At 45.3% G+C, this 20,333-nt stretch overlaps 2 protein-coding genes across 8 annotated transcripts in view; one reads left to right on the forward strand and one right to left on the reverse strand.

Annotated features, from left to right (window-relative positions):
* arhgef10l (Rho guanine nucleotide exchange factor 10 like) overlaps nucleotides 1-20,333 on the reverse strand; it is a 252,583-nt gene that overhangs the window by 192,561 nt on the left and 39,689 nt on the right. For 6 of the 7 annotated variants that reach the window (XR_010001388.1, XM_062965944.1, XM_062965940.1 and 3 more), the window contains 2 exons: nucleotides 14,448-14,548; nucleotides 9,753-9,836 (listed from right to left, as the gene is read on the reverse strand). Coding sequence is in view for 6 of the 7 variants with exons in the window: in XM_062965944.1 (XP_062822014.1) it covers nucleotides 9,753-9,836; nucleotides 14,448-14,548 (185 nt within the window). In the remaining variant the exon portion in view is untranslated. The remainder of the gene's footprint in view (nucleotides 1-9,752; nucleotides 9,837-14,447; nucleotides 14,549-20,333) is intronic. The other variant, XM_062965943.1, reaches the window with a different exon arrangement.
* Nucleotides 3,335-8,437, forward strand: LOC134294520 (uncharacterized). Its single transcript, XM_062965948.1, has 2 exons — nucleotides 3,335-4,884; nucleotides 8,113-8,437. The coding sequence occupies exons 1-2, from the start codon at nucleotides 3,568-3,570 to the stop codon at nucleotides 8,152-8,154; spliced, it is 1,359 nt and encodes a 452-aa protein (XP_062822018.1). The 5' UTR covers nucleotides 3,335-3,567; the 3' UTR covers nucleotides 8,155-8,437.

Consider the following 20,333-nt stretch of genomic DNA (forward strand, 5'->3'; position numbering starts at 1 on the left):
CCTTGCTTCAGGTAAGCCTTGACTTAGATTGCACTAGAAAGCTGAGTGTGTGCTTGACTCCTGTAGTTTATTTATTTCCAGAATTTATACCCCGCCCTTCTCACCCGCGGGGACTCAGTTAAAGGCTAGCTGCGCTGCTGGGGATACCAGAAAGCTGTATGAGTGTTTGTTTAAGGCAATGGCAGTTGGATTCCCTCAGAAGTTGAGGAAGAAACCACCTTTGCTCCCTTGCTTCAGGTAAGCCTTGTCTTCGAATGCACTAGAAAGCTGAGTGTGTGCTTGACTCCTGTAGTTAAAGGCTAGCTGCTCTGCTGGGGATACAAGAAAGCTGTGTGAGTGTTTGTTTAAGCCAATGGCAGTTGGGTTCCCTCAGAAGTTGAGGAAGAAGCCACCTTTGCTCCCTTGCTTCAGGTAAGCCTTGACTTAGATTGCACTAGAAAGCTGAGTGTGTGCTTGTCTCCTGTAGTTAAAGGCTAGCTGCTCTGCTGGGGATAACAGAAGGCTGTGTGAGTGTTTGTTTAAGCCAATGGCAGTTGGGTTCCCTCAGAAGTTGAGGAAGAAGCCATCTTTGCTCCCTTGCTTCAGGTAAGCCTTGACTTAGATTGCACTAGAAAGCTGAGTGTGTGCTTGTCTCCTGTAGTTAAAGGCTAGCTGCTCTGCTGGGGATACCAGAAAGCTGTGTGAGTGTTTGTTTAAGGCAATGGCAGTTGGGTTCCCTCAGAAGTTGAGGAAGAAGCCATCTTTGCTCCCTTGCTTCAGGTAAGCCTTGACTTAGATTGCACTAGAAAGCTGAGTGTGTGCTTGTCTCCTGTAGTTAAAGGCTAGCTGCTCTGCTGGGGATACCAGAAAGCTGTGTGAGTGTTTGTTTAAGGCAATGGCAGTTGGGTTCCCTCAGAAGTTGAGGAAGAAGCCACCTTTGCTCCCTTGCTTCAGGTAAGCCTTGACTTAGATTGCACTAGAAAGCTGAGTGTGTGCTTGTCTCCTGTAGTTAAAGGCTAGCTGCTCTGCTGGGGATACCAGAAAGCTGTGTGAGTGTTTGTTTAAGCCAATGGCAGTTGGGTTCCCTCAGAAGTTGAGGAAGAAGCCATCTTTGCTCCCTTGCTTCAGGTAAGCCTTGATTTAGATTGCACTAGAAAGCTGAGTGTGTGCTTGTCTCCTGTAGTTAAAGGCTAGCTGCTCTGCTGGGGATACCAGAAAGCTGTGTGAGTGTTTGTTTAAGGCAATGGCAGTTGGGTTCCCTCAGAAGTTGAGGAAGAAGCCACCTTTGCTCCCTTGCTTCAGGTAAGCCTTGACTTAGATTGCACTAGAAAGCTGAGTGTGTGCTTGTCTCCTGTAGTTAAAGGCTAGCTGCTCTGCTGGGGATACCAGAAAGCTGTGTGAGTGTTTGTTTAAGGCAATGGCAGTTGGGTTCCCTCAGAAGTTGAGGAAGAAGCCATCTTTGCTCCCTTGCTTCAGGTAAGCCTTGACTTAGATTGCACTAGAAAGCTAAATGTGTGCTTGTCTCCTGTAGTTAAAGGCTAGCTGCTCTGCTGGGGATACCAGAAAGCTGTGTGAGTGTTTGTTTAAGGCAATGGCAGTTGGGTTCCCTCAGAAGTTGAGGAAGAAGCCATCTTTGCTCCCTTGCTTCAGGTAAGCCTTGACTTAGATTGCACTAGAAAGCTGAGTGTGTGCTTGTCTCCTGTAGTTAAAGGCTAGCTGCTCTGCTGGGGATACCAGAAAGTTGTGTGAGTGTTTGTTTAAGCCAATGGCAGTTGGGTTCCCTCAGAAGTTGAGGAAGAAGCCACCTTTGCTCCCTTGCTTCAGGTAAGCGTTGACTTAGATTGCACTAGAAAGCTGAGTGTGTGCTTGACTCCTGTAGTTAAAGGCTAGCTGCTCTGCTGGGGATACCAGAAAGCTGTGTGAGTGTTTGTTTAAGCCAATGGCAGTTGGGTTTCCTCAGAAGTTGAGGAAGAAGCCACCTCTGCTGCCTTGCTTCAGGTAAGCCTTGTCTTAGATTGCACTAGGAAGCCGAGTGTGTGCTTGACTCCTATAGTTAAAGGCTAGCTGCTCTGCTGGGGATACCAGAAAGCTGTGTGAGTGTTTGTTTAAGGCAATGGCAGTTGGGTTCCCTCAGAAGTTGAGGAAGAAGCCACCTTTGCTCCCTTGCTTCAGGAAGCGTTGACTTAGATTGCACTAGAAAGCTGAGTGTGTGCTTGACTCCTGTAGTTAAAGGCTAGCTGCTCTGCTGGGGATACCAGAAAGTTGTGTGAGTGTTTGTTTAAGCCAATGGCAGTTGGGTTTCCTCAGAAGTTGAGGAAGAAGCCACCTCTGCTGCCTTGCTTCAGGTAAGCCTTGTCTTAGATTGCACTAGGAAGCCGAGTGTGTGCTTGACTCCTATAGTTAAAGGCTAGCTGCTCTGCTGAGGGCACCAGAAAGTTGTGTGAGTGTTTGTTGTGAAGGCAAGGCTAGGTACTTCAGCCAGCAGTTGACTGACAGTTTGTTTCCTGTTTATACCTAATTTTATTGGTTTTAACTTTTACATTTGTTTTATTCCAGGCTTGGCCCAATGTTAGCCGCCCTGAGTCCCTTCGGGGAGATGGTGGTGGGATAGAAAAATAAAATATTATTACTTATTATTATTTCCTGCTGTTGAAAGGTCAGCAGTTAAGTGTGTGATTGTTCCCTCTTCCTTGAAGCCAGCAGTTGAGTGTTTGTTTGTTTTCTGTTTAAGCTATTTAAGCCAGCAGCTGAACTCAAGTGGCAGTTGGGTTCTCGCAGAAGTTGAGGAAGAAGCCACATTTGCTCTCTTGCTTCAGGTAAGCCTTGACTTAGATTGCACTAGGAAGCTGAGTGTGTGCTTGACTCCTGGAGTTAAAGGCTAGCTGCTCTGCTGGAGCAGCAGAAAGCTGTGTGTTTGTTTGTTTTGAAGGTGAGGCTACGTACTTTAGACAGCACTTGACAGGAAACAATAAAAGAAGTGGAACAGGAAAGAATATTTAAATTGAAGGCACAATAGTAGGTTATTGGGCACTGTTCTGAGTTCAAATTGTTGTTTTATATCCTAGGTAAAGGTAAAGGTTTTCCCCTGACGTTAAGTCCAGTCATGTCTGACTCTGGGGGTTGGTGTTCATCTCTATTTCTAAGCCAAAGAGCTGGCGTTGTCCGTAGACTCCTCCAAGGTCATGTGGCATGACTGCATGGAGCGCCATTACGTTTCCGCCAGAGCAGTACCTATTCATCTACTCTCATTTGCATGTTTTTGAACTTTAGGGTTGTCAGAAGCTGGGGCTAACAGTGGGGGCTCTCTCCGCTCCCGTAATTCAAGCCTGCGGCCTTTTAGTAATGATAGTAATAATAATGACTTTGGTAATGTGTCAGAACCCTGCTACTAGAGCCTGGATGTGGCTCTGAGTTTCAGGGTCACTGACATTGATAAGACACCTGCGTCCCAGGACTCGGAGGAGAAACGGCTGATGGTCTTGGCGGGGAATTTGCGCGGGGTTTTACTGAGCGGGAAGAGACTGTTCAAATGAGGGGGAGGGTATATAAAGGAGGGTTGGCAGGAGCCTCCCATTCTTGGCTTTTCTGATGTTCATGTTTCCTACAGTAAAAGTTCCTGGTGATACCACAAAGAGTCTCGTGTGTTCATTCAGGAGCGGCTGTGGTGAGCTGACACTAAGCCAAGAATACGGACACCATCCCGCTGTAGCGGTGAGGTGTAACATGCAAGTGGAGGATGAAGAGCTCTTGGGCGCCGGAGGAGGAAGGTCGGAAAGGGCCACTCCCGAGACGGACGCTGAGTTCCACCAGCTGGCGGCCCTGGCGTCATCCACCGCTTATGCCCAGCCAAATGGGGTAACCCAGAGGCGCGGAGTGGTGCGGGGAGATAGCACCGGAGGAGAGGAAGGTTCACCTTCCCCAGGCCCGCAAAAGATGGTGTTTCTGGAGGAGAGTGACGACGAAGGGGAAAAGCCTCCGAGAATCCCGGCTACGCTCCCAACTGAGACCCTGGTGCCCCTGGCGAATGCCGGGCGTGGCACAGGACAAAGGGAAGCAGCAGCGGGGCCCACTGGCCCGCAAGGGGGCTTGCGACGGGCGGAGGATTGGGGATTGCCACCACAGGGACCCCTACCGAGACGAGAGGAACTAAGGATCGAGTTTGGGGGAGAGTCCTCTGAACTGGATTTTTTCCTGACCACGGTGAGGGGCTATATGGAGGACAATGCCCACACTTTTAGAACGGAATCCAGCCGGGTACGGGCCATTGGTGCAGTGTTGAAGAGGGGAGCGGCCAGCTGGTACGTTCAACTACACGCGCGGCGCGACCCATGTCTGGGGTCACTCCGACGCTTTATGGGGGCCCTGGAGACCCGTTTCCGAGATCCACTGGAGCAGATCCGGGCGAGGGAGGAGTTGAAGACCGTCTCCCAGGGGCAGAGGTCGGTATCTGAGTATGCGGAGGAGTTCCAATGCCTCGCTGAAAAGGTGCCGGAATGGTCTGCAGTGACAAAGATAGAACTCTTCAAAGAGGGGCTCAGGCGGGAGATCCTCTCCTGGGCGGTGCATCGTGATGAGCCTGACACACTGCGCGGATGGATTCAGCTGGCGGGGCGCATCGAGACATCGCTGGCCCAGGCGAGGAGGCACCGAGGAGGACTACAGCAGCGGCCGCAGATGAAAGAGGGGAGCCGGAAGGAGGGATCAACCCCAGCCGGGAGGAGAACGGAGCCGACAGGGAACGTGAGCACCAGCAGGAGGGGCTGCTTCGTGTGCGGCCGTTTGGGCCACAGGGCTGCCGAGTGCTGGCAGAGAAAAGGGGAAGGCGGAGGCCCGCCCAAACCAAGAGCCGTGGCAGGGAAACGCGCCGAGGAAGAACCACCGATGAGGCACCACTCGGGGGGGTTGGTAAGTCAGGACAAAGCCATGATAGTGGTCCCCATTCAGCTGGAAAGTGGCAGCAAACAAGCAACCTGCAAAGCATTTGTGGATTGTGGATGTTCCAGGAACATCATCTCCCCTGAATTAGCCGAGGGATTAGGATGCGAAAGAACGAACCTAGAATCCCCAATAGCTTTTTCGCAGTTGGACGGATCTACAGCATCGGGATCATTAGCTAAGTACAGTGCCGAAGATGTAAAGTGTAAGATAGGGAGTTGGGAAGGAAAGGTGTCATTTGTGATATCACAAATAGCCAGCTATAATGTTATACTAGGCATGCCATGGCTGGGGCAGGCCAACCCGCAAATCAACTGGGAGGATAAGAGCATGATCTTCAGGATGAAGTTGGAAGGAGGGAGCCAGGAAGTGGAAAGGGAGCCGGGGAAAAGGGGGGAGGAAGACTCTATCAGGATAGCAGAACTGGCAGATAAATTACCCCCAGAGTATCGGGATTTTGTGGACGTATTTGATGAGAAGGAAGCAGACAGTTTCCCACCGAAGCGGAGAGTTGAAGTGAAGATAGAGCTAGTCCCAGGAGCAGAGCTTCCTAAGGCAAAAATATACCCAATGTCGGCTAGGGAAAAGGAGGAACTGAGAAAATACATTGATAAAAACCTAGCGAGGGGTTTCATAGAGCCTTCAAATTCCCCTCTAGGGGCGCCTGTGTTGTTCAGGCGCAAAAAGGACCAAACGCTGAGGCTCTGCATTGACTACAGGGGCCTGAATGCAATCAGTTCTGGAAATAAATACCCCCTACCTTTAGTGAAGGACTTGATCGCCCAGTTATCGGAGGGACAGATATTCACTAAATTGGACTTAATTGAAGCGTACCATAAATTGCAGATTAAACCAGAGGACAGGTGGAAGACGGCCTTCTCCTGTGCATTCGGATTATTCAATTATCGTGTGCTCCCTTTCGGTTTGTGCGGCGGAGGCGCCGCGTTCATGCAATTAATCAACGAAGTGTTGCATCCATTGTTGTACAAGGGAGTCTTTGTTTTTTTAGATGACATATTGTTAGTATCTCGGACTAAGGAGCAACACATAGAACTAGTCAGGGAAGTCCTGCAAAAGTTGAGAGAAGCAAAACTGTATGCGAAGCTTGCCAAGTGCGAGTTCAATAAAGACCAGATAGACTTTCTGGGGTATAGGATTTCCTCCCAGGGAGTGGCGATGGACCCTGCGAAGGTAGAAGACGTGAGGGGGTGGGAAGCCCCCAAAACACGGAAGCAGCTGCAATCCTTCCTAGGGTTCGCAAACTTCTATAGAACATTTATCAAGGACTTTGCGCGCCTCACTTTGCCATTAACGGATTTGTTAAAGACTAAAGGTAGGGGAGAAACAGCCAAAGTGAAGGCCCCAGGGGCCAAACTGACCTGGACAATAGAATGCCAGGAAGCTTTCGAAGCCCTTAAAAAGCGTTTTACTGAGGAGCCTGTCCTACAGCACCCTGATATGTCTAAAGCCTTTGTATTACATTGCGATGCGTCAGACCGGGCATATGGGGCAGTTCTGCTACAGAAAGACGAGGGGGGGAACCTGAAGCCATGTGGCTATCTGTCAAAAAAGTTTAGCGATACAGAAAAAAACTGGCCGATTTGGGAGAGAGAAGCCTTAGCGATTCTAAAAGCACTAGAGTGCTGGAGACACTTCCTGGAAGGAAGTGGAACACCGTTTGAGGTGTGGACTGACCATAGAAATTTACAGTATCTAAGATCCCCTCGTAAACTATCAGCGAAGCAAATTAGATGGGCCCAATATTTCAGCCGTTTTGATTTCAGACTCAGATTCTTCCAGGGGAAACATAATATACTCGCTGACGCTCTCTCTCGGATGCCTCAGCACGGGGGAGGAATTCAGGAATCTGAAGGGAGTATTTTTCTTGATAAGCAATGGGGCCTGGCAGTACTAACTCGAGCACAAGCGGCCAAAGAAAACAAACGTACTGCCATTTCCACGGGGGGAGGAGAAATATGGGAGGAAGAGTTGAAGCGAGCGTATGGAATGGACAAATGGTTACAAACAAACAAAGAAAAGGGAGAATTGTGTGGGGATTTGGTGTTTGTAAATAAGAAATTGTATATTCCTGAATGTTTAAGACGAGAAATGTTAAGGAAGTACCATGATAACAAGGGTGCGGGTCATCTAGGCCCCACCAGGACTATTAAACTGTTGGCCAAACAATGCTGGTGGCCCGGAATGAGGAAAGACGCCAGGGGATACGTCACGCAGTGTGAATTATGTGCAGAGGGAAAAACACCACCGGGGAAGCCCCAGGGGCTATTGCAGAAGGTGGTGGAGCCCATGAGGCCATGGGAATGCGTAGCCATGGATTTTGTAGGCGAACTACCCCCCAGCAGAGGCCACAGATACATTTGGACAATATTGGACCTATTCTCAAAACAGGCACACTTTGTGGCTCTGCCAAAACTCCCTTCAGCTGAAAAACTTGCTGATTTGTATGTGAAGCATGTATATCGCCTACATGGGTGTCCCGACAAGATAATTAGTGACCGGGGAGTCCAATTTACTGCAAAATTTTGGGGAAAATTCTTACAGCTGTTAGGAGCAGAAAGGAACCTGAGCTCGGCCTTTCATCCCGCGACCAACGGGGGGGTCGAACGTACCCAACAGACACTGTGCCAATTCTTAAGGATGTACACCAATTATAGACAGGATGATTGGGCGGACCTTCTTCCGTTTGCTGAGATGGCTTTTAACGGGGCCGTACATTCGGCCACAGGTCGTGCCCCATTCGAAATAGTATACGGACAGGAGGTGGCACCTTTCCCCAGGCTACCCGAGTGGAAGGAAGGGGAGGGCCAGACCGACGAGGAATGGCCGGCCAAAATCAAGCAAGGGTGGCAAACCGTGGTAGAGGCATTGCGGGAAACACAAAAGAAGTACAAGCTCTTTGCGGATCGTAGGCGCCGAGAGGGGGACAAATTGGGCGAAGGAGATCTGGTTTGGCTGAGCACAAAAAACCTGAAATTGGGGTTCCCATCCAAGAAATTGGCTCCACGCTATATAGGGCCATTCAGGGTAGCAAAAAGAATAAACGAAGTGACCTATGAGCTGAGGCTACCAAAGGACCTAGGAAAGGTACACCCGGTATTCCATTGCAGCCTGTTAAAAAAGTATAAAGGAACTCTGGACAGCGGAGAACAATAGTTGTGTTTAATCTTTTCCTTCCAGGACGAAGGGGAGGAGGACGCCATGTCAGAACCCTGCTACTAGAGCCTGGATGTGGCTCTGAGTTTCAGGGTCACTGACATTGATAAGACACCTGCGTCCCAGGACTCGGAGGAGAAACGGCTGATGGTCTTGGCGGGGAATTTGCGCGGGGTTTTACTGAGCGGGAAGAGACTGTTCAAATGAGGGGGAGGGTATATAAAGGAGGGTTGGCCGGAGCCTCCCATTCTTGGCTTTTCTGATGTTCATGTTTCCTACAGTAAAAGTTCCTGGTGATACCACAAAGAGTCTCGTGTGTTCATTCAGGAGCGGCTGTGGTGAGCTGACAGTAATGCACACTGCTTCACTTCCTTCTCAATGTGGAAGAGGCCTAAGTGAGGCCTAACTCTGCCTGACCCCTGGGCTGAGTGGGCTGCTAGGAGACCAAGTGGGCGGAGCGTAGCCTTCTAACTATATATGTGTGTGTGTGTGTGTATGTACACACACATGCATATATACATATATAATGTAATTTAAAATTATATATAATATTATAATATACTAGCTGTGCCCGGCCACGCGTTGCTGTGGCAAAGTGGTGGTGGTATTGGTTAAAAATTATTGTGTAATTTTTATTTGATGTTATTTGCAATTTTTTATTAATTTTATTGTAAGTTATATTTTTATTTATTATATTTTATTATTTACTTGTATTATTTTTAGTTATTTTCTGTTATTATAGTATTTTATTGTATTAATTTTTAGTTTTTTTATTATTTTTTATTGGGTTGCTAGGAGACCAAGTTGGAGGAGCTTAGCCTTCTAACTGGCAGCAATTGGATAAAAGCAATTATTACTCTCTCTCTAATTAGGACTTTATTTTTCTTTTCTTTTTGTTGTATCAACCTAGAGGCGTGGATGGTGAGTTGTGTTGTCAAATTTCGAGGTTGGGGGGCCTGTAGTTTTGTTGTTTTGTGGGTCGCCGTGATGCCATCCCTCTTTTATATATATAGATTGTATAGGCACACAATATTAATAATATTATTTTGTAATACAATTTAATACTAATAATAGAATATAATAATATTAATTATAAATTATATATTACATGTAATATTATTAATAATATTACAATATATAGATACAGTACAATATGGTAATTTATTGCCAGTATTGTGCAGTGCTAATAATATAATATTGTATGTAAATTTAATTTGTAAGCCGCTCTGAGTCCCCTTCGGGGTGAGAAGGGTGGCATATAAATGTATTAAATAAATAAATAAATAACTGGTAGCAATTGGATAAAAACAATTATTCCTCTCCCTCTAATTAGGACTTTATTTTTCTTTTTGTTGGATGAACGTAGAGGCATGGATGAGGGGTTGTGCTGCCAAGTTTAGTGTTTCTGGGATGTGTAGTTTTGTTGTTTTGTCCTAGGCCGAAATGTCATTACCCTTTTATATAGATAGATTTTTAGGCCTTTAATGCTCGAACAAAGTTGCATTGTTTTCTAGGACAAAAAAGAGACAGGAGAAGAGTGTAGGAACCCACTAGAAATCAAAGAAAGGAGAAAGAGGGTCATCAAAGAGTGCTGAGATCAAAGAGGAACCGGATGAAACCATTGGCGAATATGGCAAAAAGGAGGCACCCAAGAGGCGCCGTACCACGTTGCTCCGGCTCCACATTTTCGTAAGGGACGTCGTCATAGATCACATCTTCTTCGGTAGCGGCGGGGACAACCTGTCCACCTGGAAGGGAATCAACACAAAGAGGAAGAAGGCAACGTGAAGCAAACCGGGGACAGACCGGGATGAATCCGACCACCTAGAAATGGCGGGCTCCCAGATTTCAGAGCCAATCCAAGAAATCAGTTTTGGATTCAGGGATGAGTTATTACTAATAATTCATGCACAATGCTGTGGCATTTCCAAGAGTTTAGGCCCATAACCCTAAAAACGAAGGATCATCAAGAGATGGCCACTCTTACTGACCATCTCCTTGGTCACGGGTCAAAAATCCCCAGAGTGTTGCAGCCTGCAACTCTCTTTCACCCATACACACACAGTTTAACAAACTATCTATATATATAAAAGGGTAATGAAATTTCGGCCTAGGACAAAACAACAAAACTACACATTCTAGAAACACTAAACTTGGCAGCACAACCCCTCATCCATGCCTCTACGTTCATACAACAAAAAGAAAAATAAAGTCCTAATGAGAGAGAGAGAGGAATAATTGTTTTTATCCAATTGCTGCCAGTTAGAAGGCTAAGCTCCGCCCACTTGGTCTCCTAGCAACCCACTCAGCCCAGGGGACAGGCAGAGTTAGGCCTCACTTAGGCCTCTTCCACACTGCCTATAAAATACAGATTATCTGATCTTAACTGGATTATATGGCAGTATAGACTCAAGACCTTTTCACACAGTCCAGGGGACAGGCAGAGTTAGGCCTCACTTAGGCCTCTTCCACACTGCCTATAAAATACAGATTATCTGATCTTAACTGGATTATATGGCAGTATAGACTCAAGACCTTTTCACACAGTCCAGGGGACAGGCAGAGTTAGGCCTCACTTAGGCCTCTTCCACACTGCCTATAAAATACAGATTATCTGATCTTAACTGGATTATATGGCAGTATAGACTCAAGACCTTTTCACACAGTCCAGGGGACAGGCAGAGTTAGGCCTCACTTAGGCCTCTTCCACACTGCCTATAAAATACAGATTATCTGATCTTAACTGGATTATATGGCAGTATAGACTCAAGACCTTTTCACACAGTCCAGGGGACAGGCAGAGTTAGGCCTCACTTAGGCCTCTTCCACACTGCCTATAAAATACAGATTATCTGATCTTAACTGGATTATATGGCAGTATAGACTCACGACCTTTTCACACAGTCCAGGGGACAGGCAGAGTTAGGCCTCACTTAGGCCTCTTCCACACTGCCTATAAAATACAGATTATCTGATCTTAACTGGATTATATGGCAGTATAGACTCAAGACCTTTTCACACAGTCCAGGGGACAGGCAGAGTTAGGCCTCACTTAGGCCTCTTCCACACTGCCTATAAAATACAGATTATCTGATCTTAACTGGATTATATGACAGTATAGACTCAAGACCTTTTCACATAGTCCAGGGGACAGGCAGAGTTAGGCCTCACTTAGGCCTCTTCCACACTGCCTATAAAATACAGATTATCTGATCTTAACTGGATTATATGGCAGTATAGACTCAAGACCTTTTCACACAGTCCAGGGGACAGGCAGAGTTAGGCCTCACTTAGGCCTCTTCCACACTGCCTATAAAATATAGATTATCAGATTTGAACTGGATTATATGGCAGCTACACACAGCTATATAACCCATTTATAATCTTATATAATCTGCAATGAACTGCATTATCTTGACTCCACATTGCCATATAATCCACTTCAGTGTGCATTTTATCCAGCTGTGTAGAAGAGGCCTCATATAATCCAGTTCTAAGCAAATAATATAAGATTATAAATATACAATAGTCTCCTCATCCAACATAAACAGGCCATCAGAACGTTGCATATGTTGGATAATAAGAAGGGATTCGGGAAAAGCTGATTTAACACCAAATTAGGTAATGATTATACAAATTAAGCACCAAACATCATGTTATACAACAAATTTGACAGAAAAAGTAGTTCCATCCGCAGTAATGCTATGTAGTAATTACGACATTTACAAATTTAGCACCAAAATATCACAATGAATTAAAAAAACTTTACCCTTGACCTTAACTACCACCAGTTCCTCAATACTTTATTTCCCATACCACCAGACTTTGCCACAGCAACGTGTGGCCGGGCACAGCTAGTGTGTGTATATATATATATATATATATAGATATAGATATAGATATAGATATAGATATATATGCAATGTGCATAATTCCCATGGAGTAAACAACAAAACCACGGGACCAAATCACACCAAATTTGGCCACAAAAGACATAGTCATCCAATCTATGTCTTTCCATCAAAAACCCTATAAAATTAAGTCCAAATTACTGAAACCTCCCAAAACCAAAAATTACTAACCACGCATGCGCAGAGGCCCCTCAGGAAACTTGGTGACGTTAGCCAGGTGGGCAGGGCTTTATTATCTCTCTATATATAAAAGAGTGATGGAATCCTGGCGACCACCAAAACAACAAAACTAAACACCCCACAACCTCGAAAATTGACAACACAACCCATCATCCACGCCTCTAGCTTGATACAACAAAAAGAAAAGAAAAATAAAGTCTTAATTAGAGGGAGAGGGATAATTGTTTTTATCCAATTGCTGCCAGTTAGAAGGCTAAGCTCCACCCACTTGGTCTCCTAGCAACCCACTCACCCAGGGGACAGGCAGAATTAGGCCTCAGGCCTCTTCCACAGATTATCTGATTTGCACTAGATTAGATGGCAGAGTAGACTCAAGGCCCTTCCACACAGCTATATAACCCATTTATAATCTTATATTATCTGCTTTAACTGGATTATCTGGACTCCACACCTTTACCCTTTACCTTAACTACCACCAATTCCTCAATACTTTATTTCCCATATCACCATACTTCGCCACAGCAACGCATGGCCGGGCACAGCTAGTTGTTGTTGTTATTATTATTATTATTATTATTATTATTATTATTATTATTATTATTATTATTATTGGGTTTCTGGGAGCCATCAAAATGAATAAAATCTGGCAGTCAGCATTAAAAAAAACTTCTACAATCTGGACAGTAAATAAAGAACAACACTCTGAAAATAAGGGTATTCCAGACAGGAAACAACCAGAGCCAGCTAACACCTCCCAACAAAGGATTCCCCCAGGGAGGAAACAACCACACTTTGAAGCTGCAAATCCATTCAGTGCAAATCTTTTTTAATCGTGTCATATATAACTTGAGAACATACTGCAAGTCAATTCTGGTGTGAGAGAATTGGCCGTCTACAGAGACATTGCCCAGGGGACATTGTCCGGATGTGTTACCATCCTACTGGGAGGCTTCTCTCATGTCCACACAAGCTAGAGCTGACGGGTGGGAACTCACCCGACTTGAGAACATATTGCAAGTCACTTCTGGTGTGAGAGAATTGGCCGTCTACAGAGACGTTGCCCAGGGGACATTGCCCGGATGTGCTACCATCCTGCTGGGAGGCTTCTCTCATGTCCGCACAAGCTAGAGCTGACGGGTGGGAACTCACCCAACTTGGGAACATACTGCAATTCTGGTGCAAGAGAATTGGCCATCTACGGAGATGTTGCCCAGGGGACACCCAGGTATGTTACTGTCTTGCTGGGAAGCTTCTCTCATGTCCCCACAAGCTAGAGCTGACGGACGGGAGCTCACCCTGTCTCACAGATTCGAACTGGCAACCTTCCAGTCAGCAACCCAACCTTCAGGTCAGCAGTTCAGCCAGCACAAGGGCTTAACCCATTGCACCATGGGAGAAAAGCGAGATAGAAATGAATAAATAATAATAATAATAATAAAATATCCATTATTATTATCATTTTGGAGCCCCCGGTAGCAAAGAGGATTAAACTGCTGAGCTGCTGAACATGCTGCCCGAGAAGTTGGTGATTCAAATCCAGAGAGCGGAGTGAGCTCCCGCTGTTAGCCCCAGCTTCTGCCAACCTAGCAGTTCGAAAACATGCAAATGTGAGTAGATCAATAGGTACTGCTTCTGCGGGAAGGTAATGGCACTCCATGTAGTCATGCCGGCCACATGAGGTGTCTATGGACAACGCCGGCTCTTCGGCTTAGGAATGGAGATGAGCACCAACCCCAGGGTTGGACACGACTGGACTTAATGTCAGGGGAGAACCTTTACTAGTGATATCCATAAGCTTGATATTCTTGAGTGTAACAAATAGCAGTGACCGACTCTAAATGTGAATTCAAAATCCCAAAACGGTAAAACAAGAAACGGTAATCCAGGGGTTTCAACCCTAGAACCAAAACATTATGATTTCTCACACCTGGGTTCCCTTTGCTTATGTTTCAGCCTCTGGGAACAACGAGCTTGTCTCTGTTTCGCATTATCCCTGCTAATCTGTAAACGTTGGGTTATCGGTAACTCTCCTGTCTCAGAGTCAATCCCTAGCAGATACTCATGAGACTCACTTTCTGTTTTCCTAACAACAGATCGAACCAAAACATTCCCATCATCCGGAGGAGCACTTTCGTTTTCCGCCACAGAAGTAACAGGCCTCAACCAAGAAGTCCCCGTCCTCATCCTCAGAGGCTTCTCAGGCCTCAACAAGGAGAAACAAAGACAGCTGTATTTATGCAGTTTTGAAAACTTATTTATTTGCTGCACCTGATGACTTGGTTCTGCGGAAGCTCTGCTTTTTCCAGCTGTAGATCCGCGTCCCAGCTTGAGGGGTGCCAACGTCTCCATTGCTCACAAGGCCCAGAACACTGAAAGCAAGAAAGAGCGGCCTTGAAAACACGCCAATTCCCCAATAGTGAAAAGACTGATTCTCCCACTTCTCAAAGTCACCTCAACATTCTATCTCTGTCTATATCTCTATCTCTATCTATATCTATATCTCTCTTCTCCTATGGGAGGGTCGCCTACATTCAAAGACCCCCATGACTGATTCTCCCACTTCTCAAAGTCACCCCAACATTGTATCTATCTATCTATCTATCTATCTATCTATCTATCTATCTATCTATCTCTATCTATCTATCTATCTATCTATCTATCTAGTTATCTATATCTAACTCTACCTACCTATTTATCTATCTCTATCTCTATCTCTAGTATTTACCTATCTATATCTATCTCTATCTATCTGTCTATCGATATCTCTATCTGTCTGTCTACCTATATCTATCTATCTACGTATATCTCTATCTATCTATCTATCTGCATATATCTCTATCTGTATCTATCTAACTCTATCTCTATCTATCTGTCTTTCTATCTATATCTATATCTATCTGTCTACCTATCACTATCTTTCTAGCTGTCTATCTATATCTCCATCTATCTATCTGTCTATCTATATCTGTCTCTATCTATCTGTCTATCTCTATTATCTATCTCTATCTATCTACTGCTATCTACCTCTATCTATCAATCTCTATCTGTATCTATATCTATCTATCTATCTATCTATATCTATCTATCTATCTATCTCTGTCTATCTCTAGCTATCTCTCTATCTCTATTATCTATCTATCTCTATCTATCTATTTCTATCTCTGTCTATCTCTGTCTATCTCTATCTCTATCTATCTCTATCTAACTCTATCTAACACTATCTATCTCTATCTATCTCTATCTATCCATCTATCTATCTCTATCTATAACTCTATCTAACACTATCTATCTCTATCTCTGTCTATCTATCTCTATCTGTATCTATCTATCTATCTCTATCTCTCTCTATCTCTATCTCTCTATTGGCTATCTAGCCAATAACTGGCTCAGAAAATGGTGTCAAGAGGAGCATTTTGGCTTCCTTGACCATGGTCTACTCTTCCAAGAGGATGGACTACTGGCAAGCGATGGGGTGCATCTCACACAAGTAGGAAAACATCTTTTTGCACACAGACTCACAAACCTCATCAGGCGCACTTTAAACTAAATCCAGTGGGGGAGGGGAACAACAGCCTGGCGAACACTATATTACCCACGACCACAGGGAACCGCCGTAAGGCTAAACGGAGGGCTGCACAAACACAGCAAGGACCAAGTACAGAGAGCACAATAATCCCAAATAAACAGTTCGAGGGGAGGTCACAGGGGCTTACATGTCTTTACACTAATGCTCAGAGCATGGGAAATAAGCAAGACGAACTCCAACTCCTAGCACAGCACCACACATACGATGTCATAGGCATCACTGAAACCTGGTGGGATGACTCCCATCACTGGAATTTAACCATTGAGGGCTATAACCTCTTTCACAGAAATAGAACAAAGGGGAGAGGAGGGGGAGTAGCTTTATATGTCAAAAACAGTTACGTTGCAGAAGAAATGCAAGACTGTAATCCGGGAAACCAGCTTGAAAGCATCTGGATAAGAATCAAGGGAACCGGGACTCAAAAAGATCTTGTCGTGGGTGTCTACTACAGACCTCCGAGTCAGGATGAAGGACTTGATGAAGCCTTCTGTCAACAGCTGACCAAACAGGCACAAAGAAGAGATATAGTAGTCATGGGCGATTTCAATTATCCCGATATCTGCTGGAAAACAAACTCAGCCAAGAGTACAAAGTCCAACAAATTCCTCACTTGCCTTGCAGATAATTTTATGGTCCAGAAGGTAGAAGAGGCAACAAGGGGATCAGCAACTCTTGATCTAATCTTAACAAATGTGGAAGACCTGATCAATACAGTTGAAGTGGTTGGATCCTTAGGGGCAAGTGACCATGTGCTCCTGCAGTTTGCAATACAAAGGAATGCTGAAACTAAGACAAGTCAAACACGCTTTCTGGACTTTAAGAGAGCTGACTTCCAAAAAATGAAGGAATTACTGAGCGGCATTCCATGGACGCCGATATTAAAAAACAAGGGAGTTAAGGATGGATGGGAGTTTTTCAAAAGTGAAATACTCAAGGCGCAAATGCAAACAGTGCCAACAAAGAAGAAAAATAAGACAAGTGCAAAGAAGCCAGAATGGATGTCCAAAGAACTTCTAACTGAGCTAAAGCTCAAAAGTGACATGCACAAGAAGTGGAAAAGGGGAGAAATCACCAAAGAAGAATTCAAACGTATAGCCAACTCCTGTAGGGAAAAGGTTCGCAAGGCTAAAGCGCAAAATGAGCTCAGGCTTGCCAGGGACATAAAAAACAACAAAAAAGGTTTTTTTGCTTATGTTGGTAGAAAAAGGAGGAAAAAGGAGGCGATAGGGCCACTGCAAGGAGTAGATGGGGTGATGGTGACAGGGGATAGGGAAAAGGCAGAACTGCTTAATGCCTTCTTTGCCTCGGTCTTCTCACAAAAAGAAAGCCATCTTCAACCTCAGCAACATGGAATGGACGAAGGATTGGGGGAAATCCAACCCCAAATAGGGAGACACGTTGTCCAGGAACACCTGGCCACTCTAAACGAATTCAAGTCCCCAGGGCCAGATCAGCTACATCCAAGAGTATTGAAGGAACTAGCGGAAGTTATTTCAGAACCACTGGCAATCATCTTCGAGAGTTCTTGGAGAACAGGAGAAGTCCCAGCAGAATGGAGGAGGGCGAATGTGGTCCCTATCTTCAAGAAGGGGAAAAAGAACGACCCAAACAATTACCGTCCGGTCAGCCTCACATCAATACCAGGCAAGATTCTGGAAAAGATCATTAAGGAAGTGGTCTGCAAACACTTAGAAACAAATGCGGTCATTGCTAATAGTCAACACGGATTTACCAAAAACAAGTCATGCCAGACTAATCTGATCTCTTTTTTCGATAGAGTTACGAGTTGGGTCGATACAGGGAATGCCGTGGATGTAGCATATCTAGATTTCAGTAAGGCCTTCGACAAAGTCCCCCACGACCTTCTGGCAAACAAACTAGTAAAATGTGGGCTAGACAAAACTACGGTTAGGTGGATCTGTAATTGGCTAAGCGAACGAACCCAAAGGGTGCTCACCAATGCGTCGTCTTCATCATGGAAAGAAGTGACAAGTGGAGTGCCGCAGGGCTCCGTCCTGGGCCCGGTTCTGTTCAACATCTTTATTAACGACTTAGACGAAGGGTTAGAAGGCACGATCATCAAGTTTGCAGATGACACCAAACTCGGAGGGATAGCTAACACTCCAGAAGACAGGAGCAGAATTCAAAACGATCTTGACAGACTAGAGAGATGGGCCGAAACTAACAAAATGAAGTTCAACAGGGACAAATGCAAGATACTTCACTTCGGCAGAAAAAATGGAAATCAAAGATACAGAATGGGGGACGCCTGGCTTGACAGCAGTGTGTGCGAAAAAGATCTTGGAGTCCTCGTGGACAACAAGTTAAACATGAGCCTACAATGTGATGCGGCAGCTAAAAAAGCCAATGGGATTTTGGCCTGCATCAATAGGGGAATAGCGTCTAGATCCAGGGAAGTCATGCTCCCCCTTATTCTATTCTGCCTTGGTCAGACCACACCTGGAATACTGTGTCCAGTTTTGGGCACCGCAGATGAAGGGAGATGTTGACAAGCTGGAAAGCGTCCAGAGGAGGGCGACTAAATGATGAAGGGTCTGGAGAACAAGCCCTATGAGGAGAGGCTTAAAGAGCTGGGCATGTTTAGCCTGCAGAAGAGAAGGCTGAGAGGAGACATGATAGCCATGTACAAATATGTGAGGGGAAGTCATAGGGAGGAGGGAGCAAGCTTATTTTCTGCTGCCCTGCAGACTAGGACACGGAACAATGGCTTCAAACTACAGGAAAGGAGATTCCACCTGAACATCAGGAAGAACTTCCTCACTGTGAGGGCTGTTCGGCAGTGGAACTCTCTCCCCCGGGCCGTGGTGGAGGCTCCTTCTTTGGAGGCTTTTAAGCAGAGGCTGGATGGCCATCTGTCGGGGGTGCTTTGAATGCGATTTCCTGCTTCTTAGCGGGGGGTTGGACTAGATGGCCCTTGAGGTCTCTTCCAACTCTACTATTCTATGATTCTATGATTCTATGATCTCTATCTTTCTCTCTATTTCTAGCTCTATCTATCTCTATCTCTCTCTATCTATCTCCATCTATCTCTCTATATATCTCTATCTCTCTATCTATCTGTCTCTCTCTCTATCTATCTCTATTTCTATCTCAATCTCTATCTATTTCTACCTCTATCTATCTCTATCTCTATCTATATTTCTATCTCTCTCTATCTATCTCTATTTCTATCTCTATCTCTATCTATTTCTATTTCTATTTCTATCTCTATCTATCTATCTCTATCTATTTGTCTCTCTCGCTCCTCTCTTCCACCGCATTACAGCGCCATCCTCCTCTTCTTTGCTGACTCTGCAAAAGGATGCCAAGCCAGCCAGCGATCAATACGCCTGCCTCTTCCATCCCCCTTTCAGCACCCACGTTGTAGTCTTTAGGGTCCTCTGTGGGTGTTGTTGTTGTTGTCGTCATTGTTGTTGTTGTTGTTGTTGTTGTTGTTGTTGTATGAGACAGCAAACAAGATAGATATGCTGGATTTCATATCACAAAATCACAAGGCGAACACTTCCCAAGTGTCTAGGACTGTGTGATGTATTTTCGGATGTTGCTGCAGATCCCAGTCGGGTGGCCTTTTGCAGTTGGCAAATCATAATTTGTCAATGTTTATTGTTTCCAAATGCCGGCTGAGATCTTTTGACACGGCACCCAGTGTGCCCATCACCACCGGGACCACCTACACTGGTTTCTGCCAGAGTCTTTGCAGTTCAGTCTTGAGGTCCTGAGAGCGGCTGAGTTTTTCCTGTTGTTTTTCGTCAATGCGACTGTCACCTGGGATGGCGACATCAATGATCCAAACCTTTTTCTTTTCCACAACTGTGATGACTGGTGTGTTGTGTTCCAGATTCGGAAGTCACACAGTATCTTTGCGTGCTCATTTTCCAAGACTTTTGCAGGTTTGTGATCCCATCAGTTCTTTGCTGCTGGGAGGTGGTACTTGAGGCATAAGTTCCAATGGATCATTTGAGCCACATAGTTGTGCCTCTGTTTGTAGTCTGTCTGTGCAATTTTCTTACAGCAGCTGAGGACATGATCCATGGTTTCGTCGGTTTCCTTGCACAGTCTGCATTTTGGGTCATCAGCTGATTTTTCGATCTTGGCCTGAATTGCCTTTGTCCTGATGTCTTGCTCCTGGGCTGCAAGGATCAGGCCTTCTGTCTCCTTCTTCAGGGTCCCATTCGTGAGCCAGAGCCAGGTCTTCTATTATTATTATTATTATTATTATTATTATTATTATTATTAATTGCCTGTGTCCTGATGTCTTGCTCCAGGGCTGCAAGGATCAGGCCTTCTGTCTCTTTCCTTCTTCAGGGTCCCATTCGTGAGCCAGAGCCAGGTCTTCTCCTTATCAGCATTTCCTTCAATTTTGTCAAGGAACTTTCCATGCAATGTTTTGTTGTGCCAGCTGTCAGCTCTAGTTTGTAGTGCGGTTTTCTTGTACTGCAGGGGTCCTCAAACTTTTTAAACCGAGGGCCGGTCCACAATCCTTTAGACTGTTGAGGGGCCGGATTATCATTTGAAAAAAAAAATACAAACAAATTCCGATGCACACT

This window comes from Anolis carolinensis, unplaced genomic scaffold, assembly GCF_035594765.1.
Source record: "Anolis carolinensis isolate JA03-04 unplaced genomic scaffold, rAnoCar3.1.pri scaffold_15, whole genome shotgun sequence".
In the NCBI taxonomy this organism is placed as follows: domain Eukaryota; kingdom Metazoa; phylum Chordata; class Lepidosauria; order Squamata; family Dactyloidae; genus Anolis; species Anolis carolinensis.

Bases quoted from the DNA above. Each gene is read 5' to 3' on its own strand.
- LOC134294520 (XM_062965948.1), top strand. From the start codon at position 3,568: ATGTTCATGTTTCCTACAGTAAAAGTTCCTGGTGATACCACAAAGAGT. The intron at 4,885-8,112 runs GTAAGTCAGGAC...TTTTCCTTCCAG, and splicing joins GGCACCACTCGGGGGGGTTG to GACGAAGGGGAGGAGGACGC.